This window comes from Eublepharis macularius, chromosome 2 (genome assembly GCF_028583425.1).
Source record: "Eublepharis macularius isolate TG4126 chromosome 2, MPM_Emac_v1.0, whole genome shotgun sequence".
Taxonomy (NCBI): Eukaryota; Metazoa; Chordata; class Lepidosauria; order Squamata; family Eublepharidae; genus Eublepharis; species Eublepharis macularius.
Genome location: NC_072791.1, coordinates 67,199,903 through 67,227,878, shown reverse-complemented (window position 1 = coordinate 67,227,878; position 27,976 = coordinate 67,199,903). Strand labels below are relative to the sequence as shown.

Sequence of the window (27,976 nt, the reverse complement as noted above, 5' to 3'; positions counted from 1 at the left end):
AACATTAGGAAGAAATTCCTGTCAGTTAGAGCAGTCCCTCAGTGGAACAGGTTTCCTCGGGAGGTGGTGGGCTCTCCTTCTTTGGAGGTTTTTAAGCAGAAGCTAGATGGCCATCTGAAAGCAATGCTGATTCTATGAACCTAGGCAGATCGCAAGAGGGAGGGCAGGAAGGGTTACATCAGTGCTTAGTACTCATGGCCCCTTCTTACACGTCCAGGGTAATGCCGATCACCACTTTGAGGTCAGGAAGCAATTTTCCCCTTGTCAGTTTGACTAGGGAACCTGTTTTGCCATCTTCTGGGCATGGAGCAGGGGCCACTGGGGATGCGAGGGTGGGGAGGTAGTTGTGAATTTCCTGCATTGTGCAGGGGGTTGAACTAGATGACCATGGAGATCCCTTCCAATTTTATGATTCGACTTCACGGGGCTATCATGAGGATAAAACGCAGGAGAGGAAAACAACGTAAGCTACTTTGGGTCCCCTATTGGGAAGAAAGGCAGGGTATAAATGACGTAAATAAATAAATTGTAAGTGGGTTTAGTTTCACAGAATACCATCACATGTTTCTTAAAGGATGGACATTTACCTTTTAAAAATTATAATTATGATATTCTCAGGGTTCTAACAAGGTTCTGTCTACTGAATCTCAGTGCCTGCAGGTTCTTCCCTTCTACACACCAATGCAATGGGCTGCCTCCCTGTCTTTTTGGAGGATACAGAAGCACTCAGAGAAGATCCAGGCATTAGAATAAATACAATAAATAATAAAACCAAAATTTATTAGGGGAATATACATACAAAAGTGTAGTTATACTATGGAGAGAGTTGGAAGGTAATACAAACTGCGTTAGTTGAACAGGCCTATTCATCTGAGGGAGAGGTTGTGGCTCAGTGATAGAAAGTATAGTCTGCAAAAGGTCCCAGATTGAACCCTAGCACCTCAAGCTAAAGGATGTAGCAGGTGATGTGAAAGAGGTTCACCACCTGAGACCACACAGGCTGCTGCTGCTAGTCGGGGTACACAGTATTGACTTAGACAGGTCAGGGTTCTGACTTGGAATAACAATAGCTTCATATATTTATTCACAGGATTATCTATTTTGTAGCCCAAAGAGCAGGATACAAACATTTTAAATACATCACATACAATTAAATAAAGTTCTATGGTCATTTTACCAGAGACAACTGCATCTTTGGTGACCTCCATTATATATCTGATACTTAATGCTACTACTTATTTTTCAGCTTTGTAACACACCTGAGAGACCATCTCACATAACACTGGCAAAATGATTATGTCTCATCAGCCAATATTACATCCCTTGTTTGTGGTTTCATTTGTCCTTGGAGAAAGCCTTACCTGACACATTGAGGATGGAGGGGGAGATGTCAGGAAGCCCAGCTCTTGAATCGCCCATCCACCAGACAATTGTAACTGGCTCAGGTGGACCAACTGCAGCACAGGCCATATGAAAGGGAGTATTAGGGACTACAGACAGATCTTCAGGTTCAATGGTGAAGTAAGGAACGCCTACAAGAACAAAGGATAGATGGAATGGAGGGGATTTTTTTTAAAATAGAACTTTATTGATTATATACACAATACAGGTAAAAAGTGTAGTACACTTAGATCTGCTGTTTTATAGGGAAGACATGTGGTGTTAGGAACCACTGCATCCAGCCCCCCACCCTGACACTCTTTTCCCAAATTACTGATCAGTCTTATTCCAGGTTTCTAAAACACTGCATGTGTGAAGTCTGGCTGCTGAACTGGGGTCAGTAACGCACTTGAAGACACAATTTAACACCCAACTAGGGATAAACAAACAGAAGCCTACTTCTGGACCTAACTGGAATGGGAAATGAAACGACTAGTACTCAAAATATCTTTTATGATATACAACAGATTTTTTAAAAATCACTTACTTGATTGCTTAGAAAGCACTGATATGGTGATACATGACTCAAAGAAATAATAATACATATCAAACATTTTCAAAACGCATAATGGGCATTAGGCAGCTAGCTCCTAAAATCAATTAAGATGGAACCATACCACTATTTTATGTTCTGATTTTTAACACCTAAACCTGGAGCCATGCTTATTACAAGTAGGGTTGCCAGGTGGGGTCTGGAACAATATCAGACCCCAGTGAGGGGCAGGAGGCATTAACATTTTTCTTACAATCGTGCATGTGCACTCCCAGCCAGTGTGATGATGTCACTTCCTGAAGTGATGTCATCACATCAACCCATTTCTGGGCGCCACAGTTGGCTGGCTACTCCCAGAAAATGCCGCACAGCCACAGGAGGCCGGCTGGGTGCCTGGGCTGCTGGCCACTCCCAGGAGGTGCTGTACAACCACAGGAGGCCACCAGGCTGGTTGGCCACTCCTACCAGTGCCACACAGAAGGGAGGCCAGGAGACCAGGCTGGGTGACAAAGCTGCTAGGGGGAGGAGCCAGGTGTCTGGTATTTGGGGAATATTTTCCCCAGATAGTCCCCCAAAATAGCAGACCATCCTGGTGAATATTGGACACCTGGCAAACCTAATTACAAACCAGCATATAACCTATACAAATGAATGGAAGTTATGTTTCAAATTGCTCTTCTTATTCTATTTTCAAAGGCCCGTGGGAAAGATGAGCTTGCTACATGTTATGCTACCCAATCTACTATCTGTTGATTGCCAAAGGGGAGAAAAAAGGATCCATTTTTTCTATTACTAGAGATTAAAAAATGTAGAAAAAGGAACTTGAGTGCTAAACTACCAACACGTATATTACAATATGAAACTCCATAAAAATGACTTTGTTTTTAAAGTCTCTAGCCCCTTCCCTTGTAGAGAGTTGTAGCATAGTGGTTACATGGTCAGGTTGTAAATCATTACTCTGCTGGTTTGAATCCCTCTACTGCCATGGTTTCAGCAGTGGGCCCTGGGTAAGCCACTTATCTCAGCTCCAGCAACCTAGCTGTATTGTGGAAATAATAATACCACTCATTTTGTTAACTGCTCTGAGTGGGGCACTAACCAGTCTAGAAGAGTGGTATATAAGCACAGTTGTTGTTGCTGTTGTCGTATCTCTGCAATGGAAGGGGCCAGAGAATTTTTTTTTAAAAGATGGGCATTCAGAGAATCTGCTGTCTCTATTCTTTTCTTTTCTTTTTTAGAGAATTTTTTATTGGATGGGTTTACAAACATACATATAAAAATCATTATCATTATTCACCCCATTGCATTTTCCCCATCCTTCCCCCCCCGCCCTTTTCTGGTGACTCCCAGCAGTTTTCCATACAAACTTAATCTAAAAAGTATATCATATAGATTCTTAAGGTCTATAATAATAATGTAATAATGTAATATATATCTATATTATACCTATCAAATCTCTTTAATTATCTTAACAATCTACACTAACTATATTGCATATCTTAGTTAAAAATATAAAAATTATGTAAGTAATAATAGGTACATATAGTAACTAAAAAAAAACTACATATATATATATATAACATACTATTCCTTACCTATCAATTAACTATATTATCTATATTTCACATATACTCCCTATAACCTTATAATTATACTCCCCTGTAAATATACTATACTAATCCAATAAAATACAGTAAAATATACCCCTTTTTAACCTTAAGTAAGTTTCCATCTCCCCTACTTCTCCAAAGACCACAGTTTCCCCTTCATGTCCCACTTTTTCTCCACATATTTCTTAATTTTTTCCCAACTTAATGTATAGTCCAATTCTTCTTGTTCTTTCAATTTCCTTGTTAATTTGTCCATTTCTGCCATATTCAAGACTTTCAGAATCCAGTCTTCCATAGATGGTATCTCCTGAGTCTTCCACATCTGTGCGTAACACATTCTTGCCGCCGTAATCATATAGAACACCATAACTCTGTCCATTTTATCAAAATCTTCTAGGTTCATACATAATAACAGCAATTCCGGTGTTTTATTTATATTCCTTTGTAAAATATCTGACATAACTTTAACTATATCCCCCCAGAACTGCTTAGCCTTATCACAAGTCCACCACATATGATAGAATGAACCTTCATGCTGTTTACATTTCCAACATTTATCAGACATCTGGCTATTACCATTGGCCAACTTCTTCGGTGTTAAATACCATCTATACAACATTTTATATACATTTTCACGCACAGTGGTACATGCTGAGATTTTAACTACATTTTTCCACACCTTTTCCCAAGCTTCCATTGAAATTTCCTTATTACAGTTTATTGCCCATTTGACCATCTGAACTTTAACAACTTCCTCCTCTGTAAACCATTTCAGTAATATCTTATGTATTTTAGAAATTATTTTCTTCCCCCCCTGAAGCAAACAATTCTCAATCTCAGAGTTTTGTAGTCTAAAACCATTTTTCCTTTTGTCTCTCATATAAGTCTTTTATCTGCATATATTGAAACCATACATATTGGAATGGCAATTCTTCATTACCTTTAAGCATACAGTTATTCTGTTGTATCTCAAGAATTTCTTTATATGTCAACCAGTCTTCCCCTACATATTCTGTTCTTGGATTTACTACTTCCGCAGGGATAATCCACATTGGTATAGTCTCTTCTATATATTTCTTATATTTAGTCCATACAGCAAACAAGCTTCTTCTTACATAAAGATGTAAAAACATAGAATCTGCTTTTACTTTGTCATACCATAGATATGCATGCCATCCAAAGAGTTTATTATATCCTTCCAGTGCTAACAACTTCAAATTCTTCAATGCCATCCATTCCTTTATCCAGTCCAGACATATCGCTTCATGGTATAATTTAAAATTTGGTAATTGTAATCCTCCTCTATCTTTCGCATCGTACTTTCGCAGAGTACTTTCATTTTAACTCTGGGTTTCTTTCCAGCCCAAACAAAGTTTAACATCGTTCTCTGCCACTTCTCAAATTGTTTACTATCTTTAACAATAGGTATTGTCTGTAGTAGAAACATCATGCTTGGAAGAACATTCATCTTAATTACTGCAATACGACCTAACCATGACAAGTTCATTTTATTCCGTCTAATCATATCTTTATCTATTTGTTGCCATAACTTGTCATCGTTATTCTTATATAAGTCAATATTCTTCACTGTCACTTCCACTGCCAAATACTTAACCTTGTTCACTACTTCACATTCCACCTTGTCCATCAACTCCTTTTGTTGTTGTTAAGTCATATTTTTGCACAGTATTTTGGACTTCACCTTATTAATTACAAAACCCACTACATCTCCAAAATCCTTCATTTTCTTCATCAATTTTGGCATGCACTATTGGATCTTCCACTATCACCGTTATGTCATCAGCAAAAGCTCTTACTTTGTATTCAAATCCTTTAGTCCTCAATCCTCTTATTGAATTGTCTTCTCTTATTTGCCTAAGTAAAATCTCCAGTACCATTACAAACAGAAATGGGGAGAGCGGACACCCTTGTCTTGTTCCTTTTCTTATTTCCAACTTTTTGGTTACATCTGAGTTAACAATTATATTTACAGATTGGTTTTTATATATTGCCTTTATTGCTTGTATAAATTTCTCTCCCAACTGCATCTTCTCCATTGTTGCAAACATAAAATCCCAGTTCAAATTGTCAAACGCTTTCTCCGCATCCACAAAGAAGAAACCAACCTGCTTCCCTGGTTTTTTATCATAGTACTCAATAGCATTCAACAACACTCGTAAGTTATCTTTTATTTGTCTTTCCGGTAAAAAGCCGGCTTGATCTTCATCAATAAATTCCACTAGCCAAGTCTTAAGTCTTTCCGCTAGTATCTTTGCCAATATTTTATAGTCATTATTAGTTAGAGATATTGGTCTATAATTCTTAACATTACTTAAGTCTAATGTCTCCTTCGGTATCATACATGGAATGCCTCATTCCATGTATCTGGCATCTCGACCCCTTCCAATATTCCATTCATCATTTTTTGCATCAGTTGTTTCAAGTCCTCTGCCATCACTTTGTAAAATTTTGCAGTAATTCCATCTGGTCCCGGAGCTTTACCAACTGTAGTAGCTTGTATTGTTTGTAACACTTCCATTATTGATATCTCAGCACTAAGCTTCTCTTTCAACTTCTCCGGTACCTTTGGTAAGTCAATCCTGTCAAAGTAGTCTCTTATCTTTTCATGATCCACTATTTTTTTCTGATATAACTTGGCATAATATTTGTAGAATGCTCTCTCAATCAATCCTTGATCATATAATTCCTTTCCCTCTTCTGTAATCTTACTTATTACTCTTTTCTCTCTCTTTTTCTTTAATTGCCACGCCAAATATCTCCCTGGTTTATTAGCTCCTTCAAATGATCTTTGCTTCATTTTCTTCAACTCCCACTCCAATTCTTTATTTTCCATGGCTCTAATCTGATCTTGCAGTAACTTTATTTCATACAGCAATTTCTTTTTACCTGGTCTCTTTTTCAATTGCTGTTCAATTTGAATAATTTTTTCCTGTATCTCTTTTAATTTCGCTTCTTTTTTCCTCCTCTCTCTGCCATTTAAGTCCATCAAAACACCTCTAATTACAGCTTTATATGTGTCCCAGACCATATGCGTTGGCACCTCTTTATCCACATTAGACTAAATAAAAAACTTTGTTTCTCTTCTCAACACCTCAACATATTCTGGGTCACTCAGAAGATCCTCATTAATTCTCCATCTCCGTTTCTTGTGTTTCATTCCAAATCTCCACATCACTGAATTATGATCCGAGCTAACTTTTGGTAATATCTCAGTCTCTTTTGTAAACACTACCAGTTCTTTAGACGCCCAGATCATATCTATTCTCGAAAAAGATTGGTGACTAGATGAAAAAAAAGTATACTGCTTCAATTTAGAATTATATTTTCTCCAAACATCTTCTAAATTTTCTTGTTCCTGAATTTCAAAAAAAGACTTCGGTAATTTCCCCGTCCTTACTTTACTTGTTGATAGACTTTTATCCAATTGCAAATCTACCACTCAGTTAAAGTCTCCAGCTATAATTACCTGGTCATAAGTCCACTGCTCCATTTGTTCTCGTAAATCCTTGAAAAATATATCTTTGGAGCCATTTGGCACATATAGTCCAAGTACCATAGTTTTCTTTGCATTACATAAACATTCCATAGCCAGGTATCTTCCATTTTTATCAGACACAATTAATTTAGGTTGTAGTTCTTCTTTTATATATATAACAACCCCCCCTTTTTTTGCTTTGTTGCCGAAACTAATTGTTTTCCTAACTTTTTGTTAATCAGATATTTAACATCTTGATCCCTAATATGAGTTTCTTGTAGACAAATCAAATTACTTCTTTGTTTAGCTAACCTATGTAACACAGCTTTACGTTTAGAGGGTGAATTAAGTCCATTAACATTCCATGAAATTAATTTGTACTCCATAATTATAATCTGGATGAGCTAGGAAAGTCTTTTCCATTTTCCATCAGAAAGACATCCATTGCATATTTCGATTTGATCACTTGTCTCCCTGATTGAAATTCAAAAGTCACTCCTTCCGGTAGCTCCCATCTATATCTAATTTCCGCTGCCCTTAGCTTTTGTGTTAAGTCTCTGTACTTTTTCCGATCCTGGAGTACTTTACGTGGTACTTCTTTCATAATTCGAATCCGTGTCCCGGCTACCTCCAGTGGAGGTTCAAAATGTCTTCTAATAATTCTTCATTCATTCTCCTCCTTCATTCCTCCTTCATTCTCCTTGTGGTCAATTGGACAATAAGTCTTGGTAAGTTCTTTTGTTCCGCATATTTTGAATTGACTCTATACGCGATATCCAAATGGGTCATCATTTCCTCCTCTGTTTGCCCCCAAAATTTTGCCAATATTTCAGCTACTTGTTTAAGGGCAGATCCATCCATTTTTTCCAGAACTGCCCTCATGCGAATCTGTCTGTCCATTGCTTTGCATTCCATCATCACTATTCTTTCGCCCATACCCATAGTCTCATTCTGTATAGCCTCTGTTTTTTTCTCCCCATCCTGCACCAACTGCTGCGTTTCTTGCACCTTTTGTTGGGTATTCCGTAAATCTGTTTTTATTGCCTCCATCTCCTTTTTAACTTCCATAATTTCCAATTTGATTGCTTCTTTCATTTCCGTCATTAAATTTTGCTGTAATTTTTGTATCATCTCCCGAATCTCTTTATTTCCATCTGTTATTTTCTTATCCAAATTTTCAATGGCAGCCTGCCAGTCCTTTTCTTTTTTGGAGGCCATCGGACTTGCCTTAGGTCCCCACGAATCAGCTCTCTTTCTTAGCTCCGTCTTCTTTTTAAATTCAAATCTCTATTTTTATATATCAAAATTTTTTGACGTTTGCCCTCAGTTAAAAAGGCAATTGAGGCTTCCCTTACCCTTAAAATGTCGGGCGATGTTTTTCTATGGTTCAAAATGTCGGGCGATCTTTCTCTATGGTAATACAGTCACACCAATGATCTTCCCTTACTTTCAATGGTGAATCCTCTACTTCCGTTTCCTTTCCCTTAGTTTCAATAGTGGGCACTTCACTTCCTTTTCCAGCTTTGTTTTTCTTCCGGGTCCTCCTGCTCTTCCTGACCTCCCTCGCCGCTCTTTCTCCCAATCTCCTTTCCGTCTATTGTTCTCCACTTCCTGTCTCGCGGCACGCCTTCCAGTTCCCACGATCCGCCCACCGTGTCACTATCTCCCCAACCACAGGTATGCAAAACAATATTCTTCTTAGCTCTTTTTGACTTTTTCTCGTTCTCAAACTTCCAATTAAATTGCTCAGTCTTTTAATATACTTTTTCAGCTTGTAACTCAGTCTTTAGTTCTTTTGAAATTTAAGTCTTTATTCAGTAAAACGATCCGTTGGGGGAGATAGTAATCTTAACTTAATACAGACTTCTTGGGATGTACTCACTGCTTCAAACGACCAAATCTGTTCAAATCCGTTCCTGAGGCTCGGGGAACAAAGAGCCTGTCAATTTAATGACCCCCGAAGCTGCTGCAGAGATTTTGGCCGCCCTTCTCTGAGGAGGATCTCAAGGCTTAGGGGAGAAGCCCTTAATTCAGAGCCTCCCACCCGCCGAGACCCTTCACTCTCAGGGCTACAAGCGTTCTTGCCGGATTTCTGACTAAAACCCGGGGGCTGTGGGCGATCTGAAGGCCCCACCAGCCCAAAAAACAGCACCTCAGATGATCCGGAGCTCCGAATCACGTCGGTCTCTCCATTACCCAGAACCAGAAGTCTCTCTGCTGTCTCTATTCTTACAGCATTATATTAATTTAGCAATATGAAAGCGACATTTAAAAAAAAATGCAAAAGCACTGGTGGCCCAGGGGAGGGTGGGCAGCCGTTCTGGCTCCAGAAAAAGCAGTGAGATTTGAAAGGGACATAGCTGCTGCTGCTCCAGGCTCCATCCCAACAGATGTCAGCTTTCCCACTAGTGCCAGACTCTGACTCCTTGCTCTGGCTCAGTCCAGGTGGGCAGCTCTGGACTGCACGAGGGGGGACTTAGGGAAGGGTAGTGGAGCTGTTCCCCTTTTATGCCTCCCCATGTAAAGGCAGGTATTGTGTTCATTTTCAATCATTAAAAAAATTCAGTCCTTATATCAATATAAGAATATAATCATATAACAAATAAAAGAGGATGGTGATGCTGTGATGCCACCAATGGCGCCAGCACCCTTCCTTGGAAATCCTGATTATTTAAGGCACAAGGAAGAAAATAAACCAACTCCACAACTGTACAAATACAGAGGAAGGGCAGACGTGAAGAACCATAGAACCCCAACCAATTCTAGTGCTTTGGATTGACTGCTAAGAAAATCAGGAATAAATTGAGTATGTGGGAAAGCCCCAGGTGAATGTGAATTTCACATTGAAAACCAAATTTCTTATGCTGTTCGTAAAACTGATGGGACTTTTCTGATTAGACAATTCTAAATTGACAATGCTGAATTCAGGCAACAATCAGGTCTAGCACTGTGTATTTTCTGTCCTGCACAATTCCTTGTTTCTGAAGCTATTAATTCAGGTGAATGGCTGTTGTTTACTATGAGGGTATCTTACCAACACATGCTTGTTGTCTTGGATCACTCTTATCACATTCTTACAATGAATTCTGACTTCTACTTCCATCTTTGTGCTCAATATGATAACTACGGACACAAACCTGCCCAACATAAGTCCAATTAATTTCAGTGGGGGACAAGTGATCATATTCCTAACCTTTCCAATTGAAACCAATGGTATTTAAAAGAGCTGAATATTTTCTAGGTAATACTGATGGAGTTGAATCACCACTAAAGGAAGCATACGCAAGCCAAGAGCCTTCACTCTGAAGGAACTCTTTACCTCTCTTTCAAGTCATCTAACCTCTGATTACTTTATCCCCCCCAAAAAATTAGAGAGGCTGTTATCTCAAGGTACATAACTGTGTAAACAAGCTCTGCAGGAGATGCACCTCAGATAGCAAATGCATGAGGACAAGACCCTTTTCAAAAACACTGCTTGAAAACTCAATCCCAACATCATATAAAGAGCAACAGGTAATATTTGTGGTTTCTGAAAGACAACTAAGGCTGTTTCAACAGGGGAACAATACTCCATGCAGCTTTCATTCCTACAGCAAAGTTGTAAAGGAGCAGCCACACAGCAGTTTTCATCACACTTTTCTTGTCTCAGCCCGTAGTTGCCATCCCGTCCCCTACACCATCCAAGGCCTTTCCAAACTTTATTTTAAAAAATGGGATATCGCATATTACTACAGCATTACAACATTATAATGATCTATTGCCAAGATCTACTAGTTCCTCTGAATTGCCCTTCCACTGGTGCTGTAAATGTCTCTGCACAAAGGGGGATAGTCCCCATGTAGAAGCAGCCTTGCTCTCTCAACCCTGGTTGAAGTACCAGGCCTCTATTTCAACCTGAAATGGTAACTGGAGCCAAGAGCACTAAATTAGCTTACAATCATTAGCAAGAATGACTGAAATAATAAATGTAAAACACTTTGAACAGTTTGCACTGCTGTAAGTTCCACAGCATGGTTTGAAGGTGCAGGGTACAGGAATGCCGCTGAAACTATGGAGGACTGGATAGTTCCTGGGTGAAAGACCACTTGTGTCCTTGAATTCCAAGAACAAAGAGTAGGATATGCATATAATAAATACACACACAGGATCTGTCCTTGCCGTAAAGAAGTATTGCTCTAATTATTTGACACACGTTGTTCTTGATTTCTCAGAATTAAGAAAGATTAATGTAATTTAGATAGCATGCTTTAATTGGAGGTTTCACCAGAGTAAATATATAGAAAGAAGCCTAATTTTAAACTGACAAAAAACTAATTTTAAACTCTAGTTAGCACTAGGGCTGTGCACTTCGGGTTTCCGATTCGGGTAAATTACCCAAATCAGACCCGATCCGAAAGATTCTGGATATCGAATCGGGACCAGCATGCTGGCCCCAATTTGGAAATCCCGAAACAAAGCTTTCTGAAAGCTTCGGGGCTGAGTTTAAAGGGCCTCCCTACCCCACCCACCTTGTTGGCAGCAGCGCCACCGCCTGAGCTTGCAGGGTGTTGAGGAAGGCCGGAGCTGCCTCCTCCAGCCCTTCCTGCCCCTCAAATGGCTGCGGCACGCTGGCGCGACCATCTGAGGGGCAGGAAGAGTCGGAGGAGGCAGAGAAAGCACCTTCTGCCCCTCAAATGGCTGCCAGCATGCCACGGCCATTTGAGGGGCAGGAAGGCCGGAGGAGGCAGCTCTGGCCTTCCCCAATGCCCCGGAGGCTCAGGCAGCGGCAGCAGCACAAAGCTGCGATGGCCTGGAGGCTCCAGGCCATTGCAGCAGCCTTGTGCCACCGCTGCCGCCACCGCCGTGGCACAAGGCTGCGACAGCCTGGAGGCTCCAGGCCGTCGCAGCAGCCTCGTGCCGCTGCTGCGATGGCCTGGAGCCTCCAGGCCATCGCAGCCTCATGCCGCTACCACCACTGTGGCAGCAGCCCGTGGCACAGCTGACCCTCCGCCAGGTAAGGTAAGTGGATGGGGGTGGAGGGGTTCCCCAGGGGCGGTGGGGGGTGGAAGGGTTGCCCCGGGGGGGGTAAGGTTGGGGGAGTTGCCCCCCTCGCTTCAGTGTGCTCCGAATATTTATGGAGCATACTGAAGCAAGTAAAGTACCTTAATTCCGAAGTGGCTTGCCGCTTTGGAATTAAGGTATTTCCGAAATTTTCCCCCACTTCGGGTAACCCCGAAGCGGGAAACCCCAATCAACCCCCTCCTGCACACCCCTAGTTAGCACTTGCCTCACCATGCTCTGAAGTCAGGAAGCAATACTCCCCGGCTTTTTAAAAAATGAAAAAGCAGAGGCGACACAAAAGGTGGAAAGTTTGAGCAATAGAGAGGGGAAGAAGACTCCTACACTCCAGTCCTAAGCAGTTGCACCCTTCTAACCACACTGAAGCCACTGAGGTTTTTAAGTCTGATTAAAGGGTTTAGTAGGGTTTTAAGTCTGCTTAGGATGGCATCACTTCTCTGGTGGCCATGTCTCAGGATCACACACACCCAGCTTCTTTTCTCTCCCCATAGAGAAAACTGAGATAGTTATCTGTATATTATCCCCCATTGGTGGGGAAATAGTTGGGGGGCAGAAAAATAGAGTAAGCAGGCCCTCCTCATCACCATTCCATTCCTCAACTTCATAGCCTCCTACAGTCAAAGTGAGGAGACTGTTACATAACTTCTTCTGTATAACATCCTGTTTGGTTCTTGCAGGTGTCCAATAACACATATGATATATGTGCAGGAGAGTCTTGCTTCTAAATACATTCTATTTTGGCTTTAGTTCTTGAATAAGAAGCATTTTATAATGCCAAATCTGACAGCTCTCATGCCAAATTCTTGATGAATTTATTCAATAAGATTTTGCTTCAGGTAAAAGCAGTACAAGTTGACCTTTAGATACTGGATTAGAAACACAAGAAGCCTTTGACTGTGTAATCCCCTGAATAAATTCTGTGTGTACTGGCTTTAAAAAAATGACAAAGTCTATTGCAGTCTTTTTATATACAAAGTATGACACACCCATAGCACAGGTAGTTCTAAGATATCAGCAGACACTGTGTACATAAGCAGCTGTGTACAATGGTACATACATTTTAAAGACATTACCGGGTGAAATGAAAAGAGGATTTATGAGAGTTTGCAATATTGCAATTTTAAAAAGATATCACTGCAATCACCAAGAGCTACCCATTAGAATTTCAAGGGTAGTTACTCCCTCTCTCCCCAAACACTGTGGAGTGAGACAGCAAGATAATCTAATACTGCCAATGTAAAATTTCTGAACAGGATCCAAATGAGCATCTTCTTTATCCACAGCATGGCTGAGAATTCCCAAGTTGCCTTTTTCCTATGACAAAATTACAAAGTGCTTTTGCCCTACTCAGCTTCCTTGTAACATAAATTTTATTTAAATGTACGCTTCTTTGATGACAGCTGGTATTTATTTGGGATGAGTGAATATCCTTTCTTTCTTTTCATTACTGTTCTGTGGGTTGGCTTTCTGCTCTGCTTGTCTTCCGATTTAATGTTGGAGAATGTCCAAAATTAATTTTGGAATTGGTGCATGCGCAGTCTGCCCCAGTTTTCAGTTCACACTTGTGTTGTCTTTACAGGCTGCTCACACACAAGAGTGGACATGCATCTTAAGCCCCAGTGCAGAAAGGATTCTTGATAAAATTGTGTGTGATCACATCGAGATTCCTTCATCCACACAGTGTTTTAATGAATGCACGTACACACTTCTGCATATTAGGAAGCGGTAAGGTGGGGGAGGAGCAAACTGGACATGCACGGTGGTCTGAACAAAGTCCTGGAATCAAAAACAGAAAAATGACAAAGTGATTGGTGTTGCTGCACAAGCAAAATCAGATAATTCAGCACCCCAAAATCTGGAGAGAAATACAGCCGAAGGTTTTTGTAATCATTCCTAGTATTTGCACCATGCCAGACCAAGCTTCTGAAACTAACAGTGCATCCCTAAACAGAGCTGCACCTTTCTATGACTACTGACTTCAATGAACTTAGGAAGGGTATAATTCTGTTTAGGGTTGCCCTGTAAGTTTCGCCCTAATGTGGTGGTAAATATTCCTTTCTGCCGTGTTAGGATGCCTTCAAATGAAGTGTCCCCCATGTGAAATTAGCATGGAAAGAAATTGTGTGCAGCATACCATGTCAAAAAACAATGTGAATTATCTCTGAGATAGAAAAGTAAAGAAACATGCAAAAAATGGCCCAAGACACTTTGATGCACGAGACAAAAATAAACCAAAAAAAATCCCCCACCCTCAATAAAGTAATAATAATAATGGCAGCACAATTCCAAACAAAGTTACACCCTTTTATAAACCTTAAAAGGAATTAGAAGGGTGTAACTCTGTTTAAGATTTCATTGTAAATCACTGACAAAACCTGTTGCCTAAGGCAGGCTACTCCCCCTTGCCTAATGGCTCTACATGTATATGTACCCTTTAGGACTTGGCTTAAAACGCCTTTCCTTTCAGGCAATGGGAAATGAATGAATGAAAGCTCATGCACTCTTTTACGAAACAGCAGTCTCAGCTGAGATTGTCAAACCCCAGGCTCTAAAGAAAATGGATTATTACTAATCTTTGTGATGTGCAAAATTCTTAAAAGCCATTAATTTTTATCACTGCAAGGAATCCTGTGAGTTTGCAATCCAGCAGGCTTGGCTGACAGGTCTGGAGAAAAATGTCCTGTCCCTAATGTGTGGAAATGGGTGTCTGAAGCTTTTAATGTCACAACAGTAAATAACATCACCTAGTATGTAACATCCCATTTAGTGGGACAGGAAATTCTTTCTCTGGGCACTGGGCAGCTTTATACTCCAGTCTAAACCCACTGATCTTAACTCTGCATAGTTTTGCACTGTAACAGTCCCAATTTGAGAAGAACGAACGATATTGTTTTGCCCAGGGTCATCTACTATACAAAGATGTGAACCCAGCCTACATCCACTTCACAACAATGTTTCATGTAGCAGTTTTGCCATCTCTCTCAGGCACACTGGTGATAAAGGCCGGCTTAAAAGAGACCACAACAGCTCCATTTCAAACCCTAAGCTGTGTGCTTCCTTGTCTATGCTGAAAACAGGAAAAAGGGGAAGAAAGAAACCAAGTCAAAGTGAGTGAGAATAGTGCAAAAAACACAGGATACCTTTTACATACGTTCCCTGCTTTAGATTTCTCAAATTATTTCTTACTTCAAAATGGCTTTCACCTTCCACTCCCTTTGTTGATTCTGTAGCAATAAAAGGGAAACCTGCAAGTTCACTGTACAGGTTAAAGATTGTCATAAACTCCTGGCTTGGAAGCATACAGGCACATCCTTTTTCTCCAGTATAGCGGAGAAAGTCCGCACATCCCATGTACATTATTTCTAGATCCCAACAGCCACTGCAGACCACATCTTCTTGCAAAGAACTGCAATGAAATCTTTAATGACTATGAAAGATTAAGGTTCCCTATACAAAAGAAAATACCTGAAACAGTGCAGTACCCTGAGCCCATGCTGGGACACTGATTCAGGCATGAGTCAGAGTGCTGCCTACTATTTTGGCAATTTAACCTGCTGCAGCAAGGCAGCTCCTGCTGCAGCATACACCCTTCTAGATACTGCAGAAACCTGACAGGGATACCTTCATGAGATTTGCTGCAATTACAGTCCCAGGAAATACAGATTATGAGTTTTAGGAAGCCACTCGTCTAGTCTTACATTGTGTAGATTTTGGACAACTCATTTATATGTTAGGCACAATATATCCTCTAAGTTTGTGTGTGCTGTTTGTGAAAACTATGAGTAATACGCTACCTGTTTGTGCAGAGTGATATCCAAAATGCTTCTCCAATACAGATTTGCTACACCTAAAAACTATGGTGTACGGATAAGCAATAGAATTCTTGTGGGGTTCTTCCTTGCATCTAAAATATGGGCTTTTTGAAGTTCAAAGCAGTGAGACTGGATAAGAGCATATATCAGGGATCATCAATCTTTTCTTTAATAAGTGCTACTTCTGAGTAATGAGAAATATCTTGAGCTCCTCCCCCACCCCAGGATACTACCAAGTTTTGTTCTGTCCTAGAAACAAAATATAGACTAGAAAGAGCACTAGAAATGAAGCTGTCAGATAAGCAGCACAGAGAACAATCCTATGATATAAAAGCTTTTTAAAAAAAGAATAGAGCAGATCTTTCCACAAGCTTTTCTTGGGTCTTCTAGGGGAATTATGAGCTACTTTGCAACAGCCACAAGTTACCAATAGCTCACAATTAACCTGCTGGAGACCCTTGGGCTACATTGATCAACAAATTATTCTGTAAAGATGCTACCTGTGCTTTAAAAATGTGCATAAAGAACCAGGTAGAAAAAGACAAAGGACAAAAAGCTCTTTGTAACATCAGAAAGGTCAAATGCATGTCTTGGGAGGCTCCCTGGAACTTCTCTATAGATGATGTATCTGACGTCAAACTTGATCATTTCACCGACCTCCTGGCTATTTCCCACACACTTTTCCAGGTATAAGTTGAGAATGCATCAGTGAAAGTGCTCCATGACCAGCAGAATTCAAGATAACATGATGTAATCAGCCCCTACAGCTGCTATCACTTTCTTCTGATGCTTTTCTGGCTCATAGTAATAGCATGATTGTTTCGGCCACAGCAACACAGGCGCTGGCAACAGGCCAACTGATCAGCCAGGCAAAACATCGATGTACAATCCACTACTGTATGCTCAATATGGCTGCTCTGGATAGGAGCCAGCAACAGTCCTCCTTACCTTCCACAATGAGCCACACTTGCTGAGATTCTTTTTTCTTCCCCTTGGTCTCAATTTGGCACCAGTACTTTCCCGAGTCTGCTCTATCTACAGACTTCAAGCTAAAAACAGGGAAGAGCAGAACATAAAAGTACAGAAATAGTAGTGCACTGCCATGAAATGTTTCAAAATCACAAACATGCCACCATGGGCAGCATTTTTGAAGTGGAGAAGCTATGATCTTTTATCCTTCAGCATTTACCTGAACGTTTTATTTTGGCTATAAAAACAAAAGCACTGGCAATGGCCCAACATTTATTTATTTAAAATATTTGGATGCTGTCTTTTCACACAAAATAGGGTCACCAGTGGCAAATATCAAAACACTAAGGAAGAATTTAAAACAACATTTGAGAAATAATTTAAATTTAAAACAACATTTAAAACAGTATAAAAACAATTCAATAAACACACACAAACACACAACAGAAAGAACAAGGAGGGCAAATAATAGTTACTGGGGGTATGCCAGACAAAACAAAAAAGTCTTCACCTGCAGGTGGAAGACAGCAATAGAGGGGAACAGACAAAAATGCAAAGTTTTGATGTCATGATGAGAAGGCCTTTTCTCAGGTTGCCACCCATTTAGCCTCATATGTAGCAGGGCCTCCAAAGATGACCAGAGTGGACTGGAACCAGTGCAGAACAATACCTTCCAATCCCAAAAGACAGTCCATAAGGATAAATCCACCAAAAGGTCCAGGAGAATTAACAGGGTCATACTTCCCCTTTCCCATCAACTGGCAGATGTCATCCACCATCAACTATCCACCACCAGGTAAAACATCCAGCTATCTATGGTCATCTTCAGGGGCTCTGCTTTGGGTGTTATCACCATGTATGGCAAAAGAGCCTTCTCAGTCAAGGCACCAAAATTATGGAATTCTTTCCCCAGAGTGATTTGACTATTCCCTTCTATCATTATCTTCCACCAGCAGGTGAAGACTTCTTTGTTTTATCTGGCATTCCCTTGCTGATTCTCATTAACTCTTCCTCCCATTTGTGTTTATTTGGTCATGTTCAGTTTCAGTTGTTTTTAATTGTTTTTATATATTTATATGTAATTTAAATCTTGTTTTAATGTTTCTATTGTTTGCCACCTTGGGGACCCTAACCTGGGTGGAAAGGTGACTTTAAAATGTTTAAAATAAATTTTTAAAAGGCAGAATGAACACATGAAGCTGCCTTTCACAAAGTCAGACCACTGGTCCATGTGGCCCAGTAAGGTCTATTCGAATTCGTAGCAGTTCTCCCAGGTGTCAAATAGACTAGGTTTTCATCAGTCCTTTTATCGTTGACATTAGTTGGAGATCTCAGGATATGAATCTGGGGTCCTCTGGCTGTCAAGCATACTCTCTGCCCTTGAGCTATGGCTCTTCCTGGGATCACATTGTAAACTGTAAGGCCACAAGTTATCACAACCCAAAAGCACTTACTTTCTAACATTCCACAGGACATGTCACAGAGAGTGTTATGTGCCGCAACAGTTTTATCACATGGGGTAGAGGCAATATAACCCCTGTGGTGATAGTTGGGATGATGAGAGCACCTAAAAATAATTGTTGGATTAGACCATTAAACAGAGGAGCTCTACAGAAGGACACATTACTGTAACACTCCCCCTCATCAAGGCCACATTGCCCTTGTTCTGCTATAATCTTCCCTACAACAGAGGAACTTCAAAGCCTCCAACAGGAGAGGGGAGACGGTTGCACTACCTGTTAATTCCTCCTCCACTGCCACATGCTACCTGAACAGGGATACACTATCCTCCCTAGCCTACTGCAGATCCTCCATAAATAGGCCACTCATCCAACTCCCTCACAGGGCTGGCTCCTCCCCTCTACCCTTTCACCCAATCAGGAAGAGCCCTCTAGCCCTCTCTCAGCAGCAGTTGCTTCCTGGGCTGTTCCTTCCCCTGCGTGGGGCTTGATGATATGAAAGATCCACCTGGTAGCCAAACTCAGTTACTTAACCCAGGGTCTGCAGCTTTAACGTGCCTGTTTTGGGTGTGTCATGGTTGGGCTGTTGCAGCTGTTAGCTAAGGTGAGTCATGCTGGTGAGTCCAAGGTAGGTTCTGTTGCTGGATAATTAGCTAATCAATGCAAAATGTATGACACCGCACAACAACAGAAAAGATGTTCTAGAGACAAAGATAATGAGATAGATTGGGAAAGCCTTACTCTTTTATCAAAGAATTGAGAAATCTTTGGCATCAGCATGGGCTTATCTGGAACAGGTGCCCAAATTAATTTGACTACCATTCAATTTTCTGTCTGAAGAACATGAAGGAGTTAACAAACTCACTGGTTCCAGGAAGTCTAGCTCCTTTCAAAATGACAGTTGAGCTTGCCAAGCCACTGAACCCTGAAACTAGAGCCTTAAACATGCATAGAAAGCAAATTCATAAGTTGAGGGTATTCCTTCATATAAAGGTGACTCAAAGTAGAATCCAGAGTTGGACTCTATGATCCTATCTTTCACAGCTCAAAACTAATGAGGTTTCTAGTGAATTAGTATTTTATAATAGGAAGGGGAGAGATTTTAAATTCCTGATCTAAAGGATTTTTAATTGTATCCTAAGCTGTGGAAGCCAAGTTCCACTAGAGGAAGGCAACTCCTTCATCCCTCCCTGCTACAGCCTTCTATGCAATTCTGCTGCTGCAGTCATTGGATACTCAGGAACAGTGTGTGGGGGCAATGTGGGGAGTCTGCAGCAGGAGAGGGAAATGGGCAACAATCTCTCTGCCCTCCTCCACAGATAGAAAAGCTGCTCTGTTGGAAGGGCCACTGTCGAGACGATAGAATAGCACCTTAATATAACACAGTTCTCAGCTGCGAAAGTTAAGATACATATTTATAGCAAACCAAGGATCTCTTTGCATGCCTTCAGCCTATGGCACCCACAGGGCAAAGTCAGACCGTGCTGGCTTTGTGGTGTGTTACTACTGTAAGGTGACTGCATGGTGCACGCGAACACATGCATGAGTCAGACTGCCTGGAAGTGGAGGTGTGCAATGGAGGAAAGGGCACTGCTCCACTCTCAACTTCCCTGGGGCACCAGCTAGTTTGCTAGAGCTAGGTCTCGCTTTGGCATGCCAGTCTATAAAGCCTTAATTAGAACAACCAGAAATGTAGTGTCATTGGCTATAGTGCAGTGACTATACTACATGGCTGACCTTATCTCCCCCCCTCAAAACCCCCCCAGTATTTACAGAAATACAATTCAATTTCAAGAGCTCTACTGGGAATTTAAGATTCTTGAGAAGCTGTATTATTTCAAAAGGTCTCAGGGGAGAGGAGTTTGCCAACTGGTGATCCTTGTATATTTATAGCAACTGCTACTGTATTAACTGTACTTGCAAATTGAAAAGTGCCTGATTCTTTCCTTTTTTTCACACCAAGCAAAACTGTCCCCATATATTTTTACCTCCTGGTAACTGGCACAAGAGGAGCACACTTGGCTTGATCTAAATGGTGGAGTAAATGTGCTAGAACATCTCTTGTGGGGATGACTAAGGCTCGGTTTGTATGACGCATCCTCTTCTCCCAACAAGATTCAGATCTGGTCTCAGAAGTCTGATTTTAATTAGGGCATCTCTTTTTACTCAGAGACAAGGAGAGGGACACGCTGGGAATGAGTGCAAGAGAACTCATAAATACATCTCAAAAGTAACCTTCCAGTTTTGCTGCAGAGCATATTAGAACAAACAAGTTGGAAAGAGGCTATAGAGCTTCCTTTTTCATCTGTCTTTCAGAAAAAAGGCTATAAAACCAGCAGAAGGAATGTCTCCCTGTTTCAGAATGATAGATGTGGCAAGAACAGGAAGCAGTGTCGGCTTCTGCAGTCCGTTCTAATGGTTCTCCTTCTCTCTCTGGTTTTGCGGACTCACACTAGGGAATACAAAGTCAAAATAACTATTCTTGGAGAAACTTCTCTGGGATTATTCTGCCACCCAAGCTGCACTCACAAATGCATAGCAGCCAGACACTAATTTAGTTAAAAGTTGCTCTATGATGGACTTGAATGAGAGTATGATCACAGGATGAAAAGTTTTGTGACAAACTGTTTTATGATTTTGTCACTCTGTCCTTTAAAAATGATCCCTCATTTCTCATCCCAAATCCAGTATATAGAAAACAAATTAACCTAATCAGAAAATGATGTAGGATGTTAAACATATGTGATAGAGTTCTATTAGTTTGCAATGTTTACATGTTCTATTTCCATGTCTTGCTTTGGATAAAGGCTTAATGCCTAGGACTTAAGTTAGACTATTTTCAATTTTTCCAATTGAAAAATTGGAAATTTTGGGGAGTTCTGGGGGGGGGGGGAAACCTGTGAAACATTTTCTCATTTGGAATGAGGGAAATCCTTTCTAAAACAAGGTTTTGCTCATTCAAAATGAGCAAAATTTTAAAATTTTTATGTAAAACTAACTGCAACATACAAACAACATATACGACATATTTCAAGGATATGTTTATTGTTCAAAAATAAACCAACTTTATCCACTATTAAAAGACCATACTGTGTGTGACAAAAGTATACACATAAATGCTGTATATACTTTCATCAGTATGCAACTGTTGCATACAGTGTCAGTATACAACTGTTCCTTTATTTTTATTTGCTACCAATTTTTTGTTTTCTATTTTAACTCTGCCCCCTCCCCTACTTCTCAGCTGGTAAACACAAAGAAGCATGTACTACAGTAGCTTACAGTTCTCCTCCTGCCTAAGGCATCTTACTTGGAATACAGTACAATGTTAGCTGCTAAAAAAAGTGAATTTAATTTCATTAAAACATTACAATAAATTTAGGATTGATAAGAAGGTATCAGATTTAAGATTGATAAGAAAGTATATTTCAATTTTCTGAAAATTACCCATGCTTTAAAAATTTCAGAAATGTTAATTCTCCAGATTTCGCTGTGTAGGGAACATTTATAACATCTACAGTTAAAAGATTTCAGGTCAGAGGTGGTAAGAAAGATCTTTCTCTGTCTGACATCCTGCAGAGCTGCAGCTAATTGGAGTAGCCAGAATAGATAGAACTGAGCTAGAAGAACTAACCTGGCCAAAAGCAGGTCATATCCTGGGCTCTTTCCCAAGGGTGCACTTCCTGTCCCCTATCTCCTGACAAGGCTGCTGCCTTATTCAAAAACCCAGGGCTCAGTGCAGTCCACACAGTGGGTGTTGGGTGCGCTTTCATGAACAGGAATGTTTCTGGTGTATTGCTGACTGAGGCAGCTGCAATTGCCACCCTTATTGCTGCCAGGCCACCCTCTATGGCAGGATGCCTTCCATCAGCCGCCCTTATTGCCTCCTGCCATTCTCAGGGGGTGGCAGGTGTATTAAAAAAAAAAGTCAGTGTTAAGTGTTTCTTGATGTGACTTCAAGGGAAAGCCCAGAGAGCGACCCAATGTCACTTCTAGATTTTTCCTGGAAGTGACATCACAGCACACATGATGCCACACACCCTGTGTTCCTGCCCCCAAAGCTCCCACTGGTCACCAGGCACGGCCTGTGAACCCTAACTGTCCCCTCCCAGTGACACTCCACCACCTCCTCTCAGGAACTGGAGGAGATAGTTATCCTTACCTCTTTACTGTTTCTCCTACCTCTAAAAATAGCGTTTCCCTCTCATGCCAAGTAGGCCATCCTGAATTTTCATAAGATTACTTCTTCTTCAGAGTTCAGCCACTATTCTGGTTTCTGTAGCAGCTAGAAATGGTGGCCAAACTCTTGCAAGAAGGAGAAATGTCACAAGAGTATGGAAACTGAAATGTGTAGCTTGCTGGACTGCTTTTAAAAAGACCTGGGGGACTGAGAAGGTAAAGAGGATTATCTGCTTGGGAGTGGAAATGAGGCAGGTCCCAGGTGGCCAGGCAGGCAGCCAGCTGACTGGAAGGACAGAAGTCTAGTGCAGCCCAGAAGTGCCAGGTGGCCTCATTATAGTGAGTCCCAGGGTGTAAATTTCATTGTCACCTCCTGACTTCTCTTGTTCCTGTGTCTAGGATCTTTGAGAAACATTCCTAACAAACATACAATCTTTCATCACCCCTGCTCTGACCTGCTTTACTTCCATTAGGTCAGGTTCGCAGCCACTGCATGGAAAGGCAAGGAGGAGGCAGAGGTCTCCACGTCACACCCAAAGCCCCCGACTGCAACGAGTGGAGAACAAAAGAGATAAGGCTAGGGGGCGGGGTGCACAGAAATGTAAGGTTATTTATTTACTTTATCTATACTTTGCCGTTCTCCTCAACGAGGACCCCAAGTGGCTTAAATAGCTCTCCTCTCCACCATTTTAGCCCCACAACAACTCTGTGAGGTAGGTGTGTCTGAAAGAAACTGATTGGCCCAAGATCACTCAATGAGCTTCTATTGTAGAGTGGGGATTTGAACCTGGGTGTCCCAGATCTTAGTCCGACACTTTAACCACTACACCACACGGGTGAGGATGAGACGGGAGGAGAGTCGGAGTAAGAGTAAAGAAAAAATATTCATTTAATTACACTCCCTCCCTCCTCCACGGAGCTCAAGGAAGCAAAAGAATGGTGTGCTATGCTGGTCCCATGTGTTGACAGGCTCAAGCCCCATTCAGGTCACTCCTGCTTTCTGAGCTTTCACTTGACCATGCCCACATGTCTCTATGTTTTTTGCCACAACAATAAAATGGGAAAATAACAGGAAGAATCTTTTCATGTCTAGGATTTTTAATCAGGCAGGCAGGAAGGTTTCAATGGAATTCCAGATAGCAAATTCCAGCAAATGTGTGGAATACACACAGCCCTCCCTGCAATCTGACACTCTGCTCTATTTTGAACATCATGCCTACCTGAGGAAACCAATCCAGTGCTCTTCATCTACTGGAATGTACACCTGGTCTACACTCTGGACCACAGCTCCATCCTTGATCCACAGCATCTCTGGGTCTTCCATTCCTTCAAGGCTGCAGTTCAGTTTCACTGGCTGTCCTTGGGACACCTTCAGTTTGATTGGCATTCCAGTAATTTTTGTGCCTAAAAGAAAGCAACCTCCCTTCTCTCCACACCCACAAGATGGGAGTGAGGAGGTTGGGAGTACAGCAAATTAATCCAAGTTAGCGGTCGGTAGCGCAATACAATCAAAGTACAACATGCAGGGCCACCCTGAATGTCTCATCAGAACTTTTATTATATTTGTTTAATGAGAGTACTGAAATTCTATTTAGGAAGTAATGGAGGAGGCTAAATCCACACAGGGCTTCTTCAGCAACATGCCAATTTGGAGATCAGCAGGATAAAATCCACAGAGTCACACAATCTGTCAGTGATAGATCCTGTGGCAAAGGACATCCTTGAAGCAGTGCTTTGGTAATACTTTTGAAGGTGCTAAAAATCTCCCCACTTTTTTCTATGAGTTTTTGACGGTTAGTTAATACTAACGTGCCCTGGGTCAATCAGGACTTTTGATCCCTTCCTATGAAAAGAGCTGGGATTCATACAGGAGGTCATTCATACGGGGGATTGTTCAGTGTTTAGCCTTTATGGCTAAAGCTTCCAGCAGTTTAAAAACAGTGTGGAAATAAAGGCTGATCTAGAGCTCTGCCATGAAAGAAAACTAACCATTTACAGAACATACTTCCCTCCACCTCTATTGTGTGGTGTGGGATTATTTCAGCCAGTAGCCTGGCAACCCCCAAACCTAGGACATCATGCCAAATCCTGATCTCATCCCTCATTTGGATGGGTGTCACTACTTCATTTGCAGGTGGTGCTATTTCTCACATTTCCTACGGGGTAAAAGCATTCAGAATATGCCTCAGAGCTGAGAATGTGTGTGGGTGGGTGGGTGGAGAAGAACTGCTTCAATAAAAAGAGAATGTATGGCTTATGTTAGCATGCACAAATACTGACACAGGGTACACAAACCCTTTGAAGAAAAATGAACATATGCAGCAGGAAAGGATGTACACAACACAAAATAAGCATGCAAGGTAGAAGAGGAAGATAAAATAGATTGTCACAAAAGCCATTGGACAAAGTTCACTGTAAGTGGCAGAGGGAGGTGCCAATTCTCCATTTTCACACCTTCTTGAGTGTTGTCACTGTAAGATTCTGAGCTTTATTATGATCATTTTGTATTGGTTTGGTGAAATGGGTTGGGGCTATTTTTGTTAGCTGCCTTAAGCATGCTAATGGAAAGTTGTGGGCAAGTATTTATTTAGAAAATATATATGCTACTTTTTTCAGGATCATTCTTTCAGGGCTGGATTCAACCAGCTTTTCTACTGCTGAAAAAGCAAGGATGGGTCACCTCTGATAACAAAAATGGCTCTGCTGTAGATAATGGGGCCTGCATATACATAGGCCATGGATGAGGAGGAGGTCTGACTGAAATTCAGTGGAAAGTTAATCCCAGGTGTTCACTCTTTCTTGAATTTATAACATACTGTAACGTAGCCTCCCTATTACTTGTATATCAATTGATATATATTGAAAGTTGTTTCTTAATTTCTAACACTATCACTCATTCTCCATTTTTCAAAAAAAGGAAGTTCTTCATCCATAAAAATCCTCCAACACTAGCAAAATGTTTTTGCTTTCCTTGAAGTAATAAAGGTACAAACAGTTGTGTCAACTAAACCCAGCAGTTTTATACCTAATAGCCAATCAAAACACTCCAGTTGAAGCTAATACTCTGAAGCAAAATTTAACTTCCTAATGATAATAGAGTATTAGATAGTACTTGACACATTGTTTTCCGGTTAGTGATTTTTTTCTTCAGATATGTTAATGCTTGAAAAAACAAGAATTGCTTATTGGGGATTTTTGCCTTATGAATGCACAGAGTTTCTTTTATGCATGTGTCATAAAAAGTAAAGCTTTTTAAAAAAAGACGATCTATGCTTGAGCCAAAAGTGTCCACTCTGCATATCTGTAACATGTGCTCAGGCTTTCTCCAAGGCAAAAAAATATTTTTTTCTTGCACCATATGATTAAACAAACAAAAAAGGTGTGTCTTGCCTGTGCATGGATCTATTGAACATCTTCATTACAAGTAACTGATTAGTCCAAGGAATTAAGGTTTCCATGAAATAAGTAAGTGAAAGACAATGCCAAGCTACTTGACTTCATTGATGAACCTGCCAGCAATACTTTGAAAAATCCTAATGACAACATGACAGGTTTCTGGGCCATGGCCTCATATCCCATCAGCACCAAAAGTTCACCACTGAACTCTATTTTCTAGGCTACTTTTAAAAGATCTATTCTCTGCTGCTTAGAACTGCAAAATAATCCTATCCTTGGTAGAATCAGATCATATGTATGTCCCTTTTACAATGCCATGCTGACAGGGAAAATAATATGTTGGTACCAGCAAACACTGTATTCTAGGCCAACAGTACAAAAAGGAATAGTGGTAAATGTTGGGAGTGCAGCGGGGGGGTGGGGGTGGAATTCTATGCTTGCTCCGTGTTTAGTCCTTTCCCTTCTGCAGCATAACTTTACACATGCAAAAACGGTGACATAAGTTATATTCCTATTGTTATCAACAAACAATAGCCCACTCCCTCCTTCTTTCCACCCCCACAGGCATGAGGTTCTCGGAGGACAGCATTTCAAACAGTTCTACATCCAATCACAGCACATGAGCAGGTGCATAAAAGCTGCAGTCAGGGAACTCGCATCTGTTACCTCAAGATGGCATGGGACTACCTCATTCTGAATCTGACTATATGTCTAGAAAACTAAGAGCACACAGTGCTGGGGCACTTTGCACAAACAACAAACACCCAACAGTCCAACAACAACAACAACAACAAAAAGATTGGCAGAAGTTGAGTCCAGTGGCACCTTAGAGACCAACAAGATTTTCAGAGGGTAAGCTTTCGAGAGCCAAAGCTTCAGATTCAAGTCCCTGCTTGCCATGAAACTCACTAGGTAGACTTGGGCTAATTAATCAGCCCAGCCTCTTCACAGGTTTGTTGGACGACTAAAATGGAAGACGAGAAAAACACATGCCCCACTCTGAACTTGTTGGAAGGATGAGACAAAAATTTAATAAATAAACGAATATGTGATATGTAATATTGTGGCCATTGGGTAGAATGTCAGATTAGGATTTGGGAGACCCAGGTTTGAATCCCTACTCCATCATAGAAACTCACTGGTTGACTTTGGACCCAGTGTCACCCTCTTTGCCTAACCTACCTCTTAAGATTCTTGTGAGTATAAACAAGAGGAGGAGAGAACAATGTAAGATGCTTTGGGTCCCCACTAGGAAGAAAGGCAGAGTATAAATGAAGTAAGTAAGGAAATTGTCAGCATGGTGATACTGTTCCCACAGCAGAGTTGGAACCATTTCCTGGGAAACCTCTGCTTTCAGCCTGCAGGCGATGGCAAGTTATGAAGTGGGAGGTGCTATAGTCTTTCTGCCTGTATACTATATCTGGGGAGAGTACGTATCTGTGGGTAGGTGGACTGGGCTGTGTCACAGGATTCATTCAGCCATCATCATGTGCTGATGGGTGTCTTCCATGCATGAGTCAGCTGTGGATCTCCACTGAAAAATGGTATTTTGATTGGTGAATTGGCACATGATATTGGGAAGTAAATAGGGAATTTTCTAGATGAGACTAAGGAGGAGGAACAAGCACTTTGCAAGGATCATTGCAGACCTCCACTGAAGGATCAGTAATATATCAGTGCTACTCACTCTAACTCTGCAGTAGAATAGTTATGTTATATTAGCAGCCTATTCTTCCACTAGTTTATTTTATTTTATTTATTGAATTTATATCCCACCCTCCCTGCAAGAAGGCTTAGGGTGGGTCACAACAGCTAAACATCAGTAAAAGCAACAATAATACATAAATACATAACAACCTTAAATAAGCTATAAAATACAATATAAAATAATAAATATAAAAACAACAGTTCCAAAATGCAGCTTTTAAAAAACAGCAATCACCTAGACTATTGTGAGGTCAGGCATGGCAGATCCACCAAGATCAGGACAATAAGGCACAGTAGACCAAAATGTCCAGTCGAGAGACCAGCCAGATAGTCCGCCAGCTCCTCAATCCTAACCA

General features: G+C 41.0%; 1 protein-coding gene across 1 annotated transcript in view; it reads right to left on the bottom strand.

The window, feature by feature from the left end:
- TYRO3 (TYRO3 protein tyrosine kinase) overlaps positions 1-27,976 on the bottom strand; it is an 87,665-nt gene that overhangs the window by 51,131 nt on the left and 8,558 nt on the right. The window contains exons 2-4 of the mRNA XM_054971726.1: positions 23,738-23,921; positions 16,858-16,958; positions 1,362-1,532 (exon numbers count right to left, since the gene is read on the bottom strand). Of these exons, the coding sequence (XP_054827701.1) occupies positions 1,362-1,532; positions 16,858-16,958; positions 23,738-23,921 (456 nt within the window). The remainder of the gene's footprint in view (positions 1-1,361; positions 1,533-16,857; positions 16,959-23,737; positions 23,922-27,976) is intronic.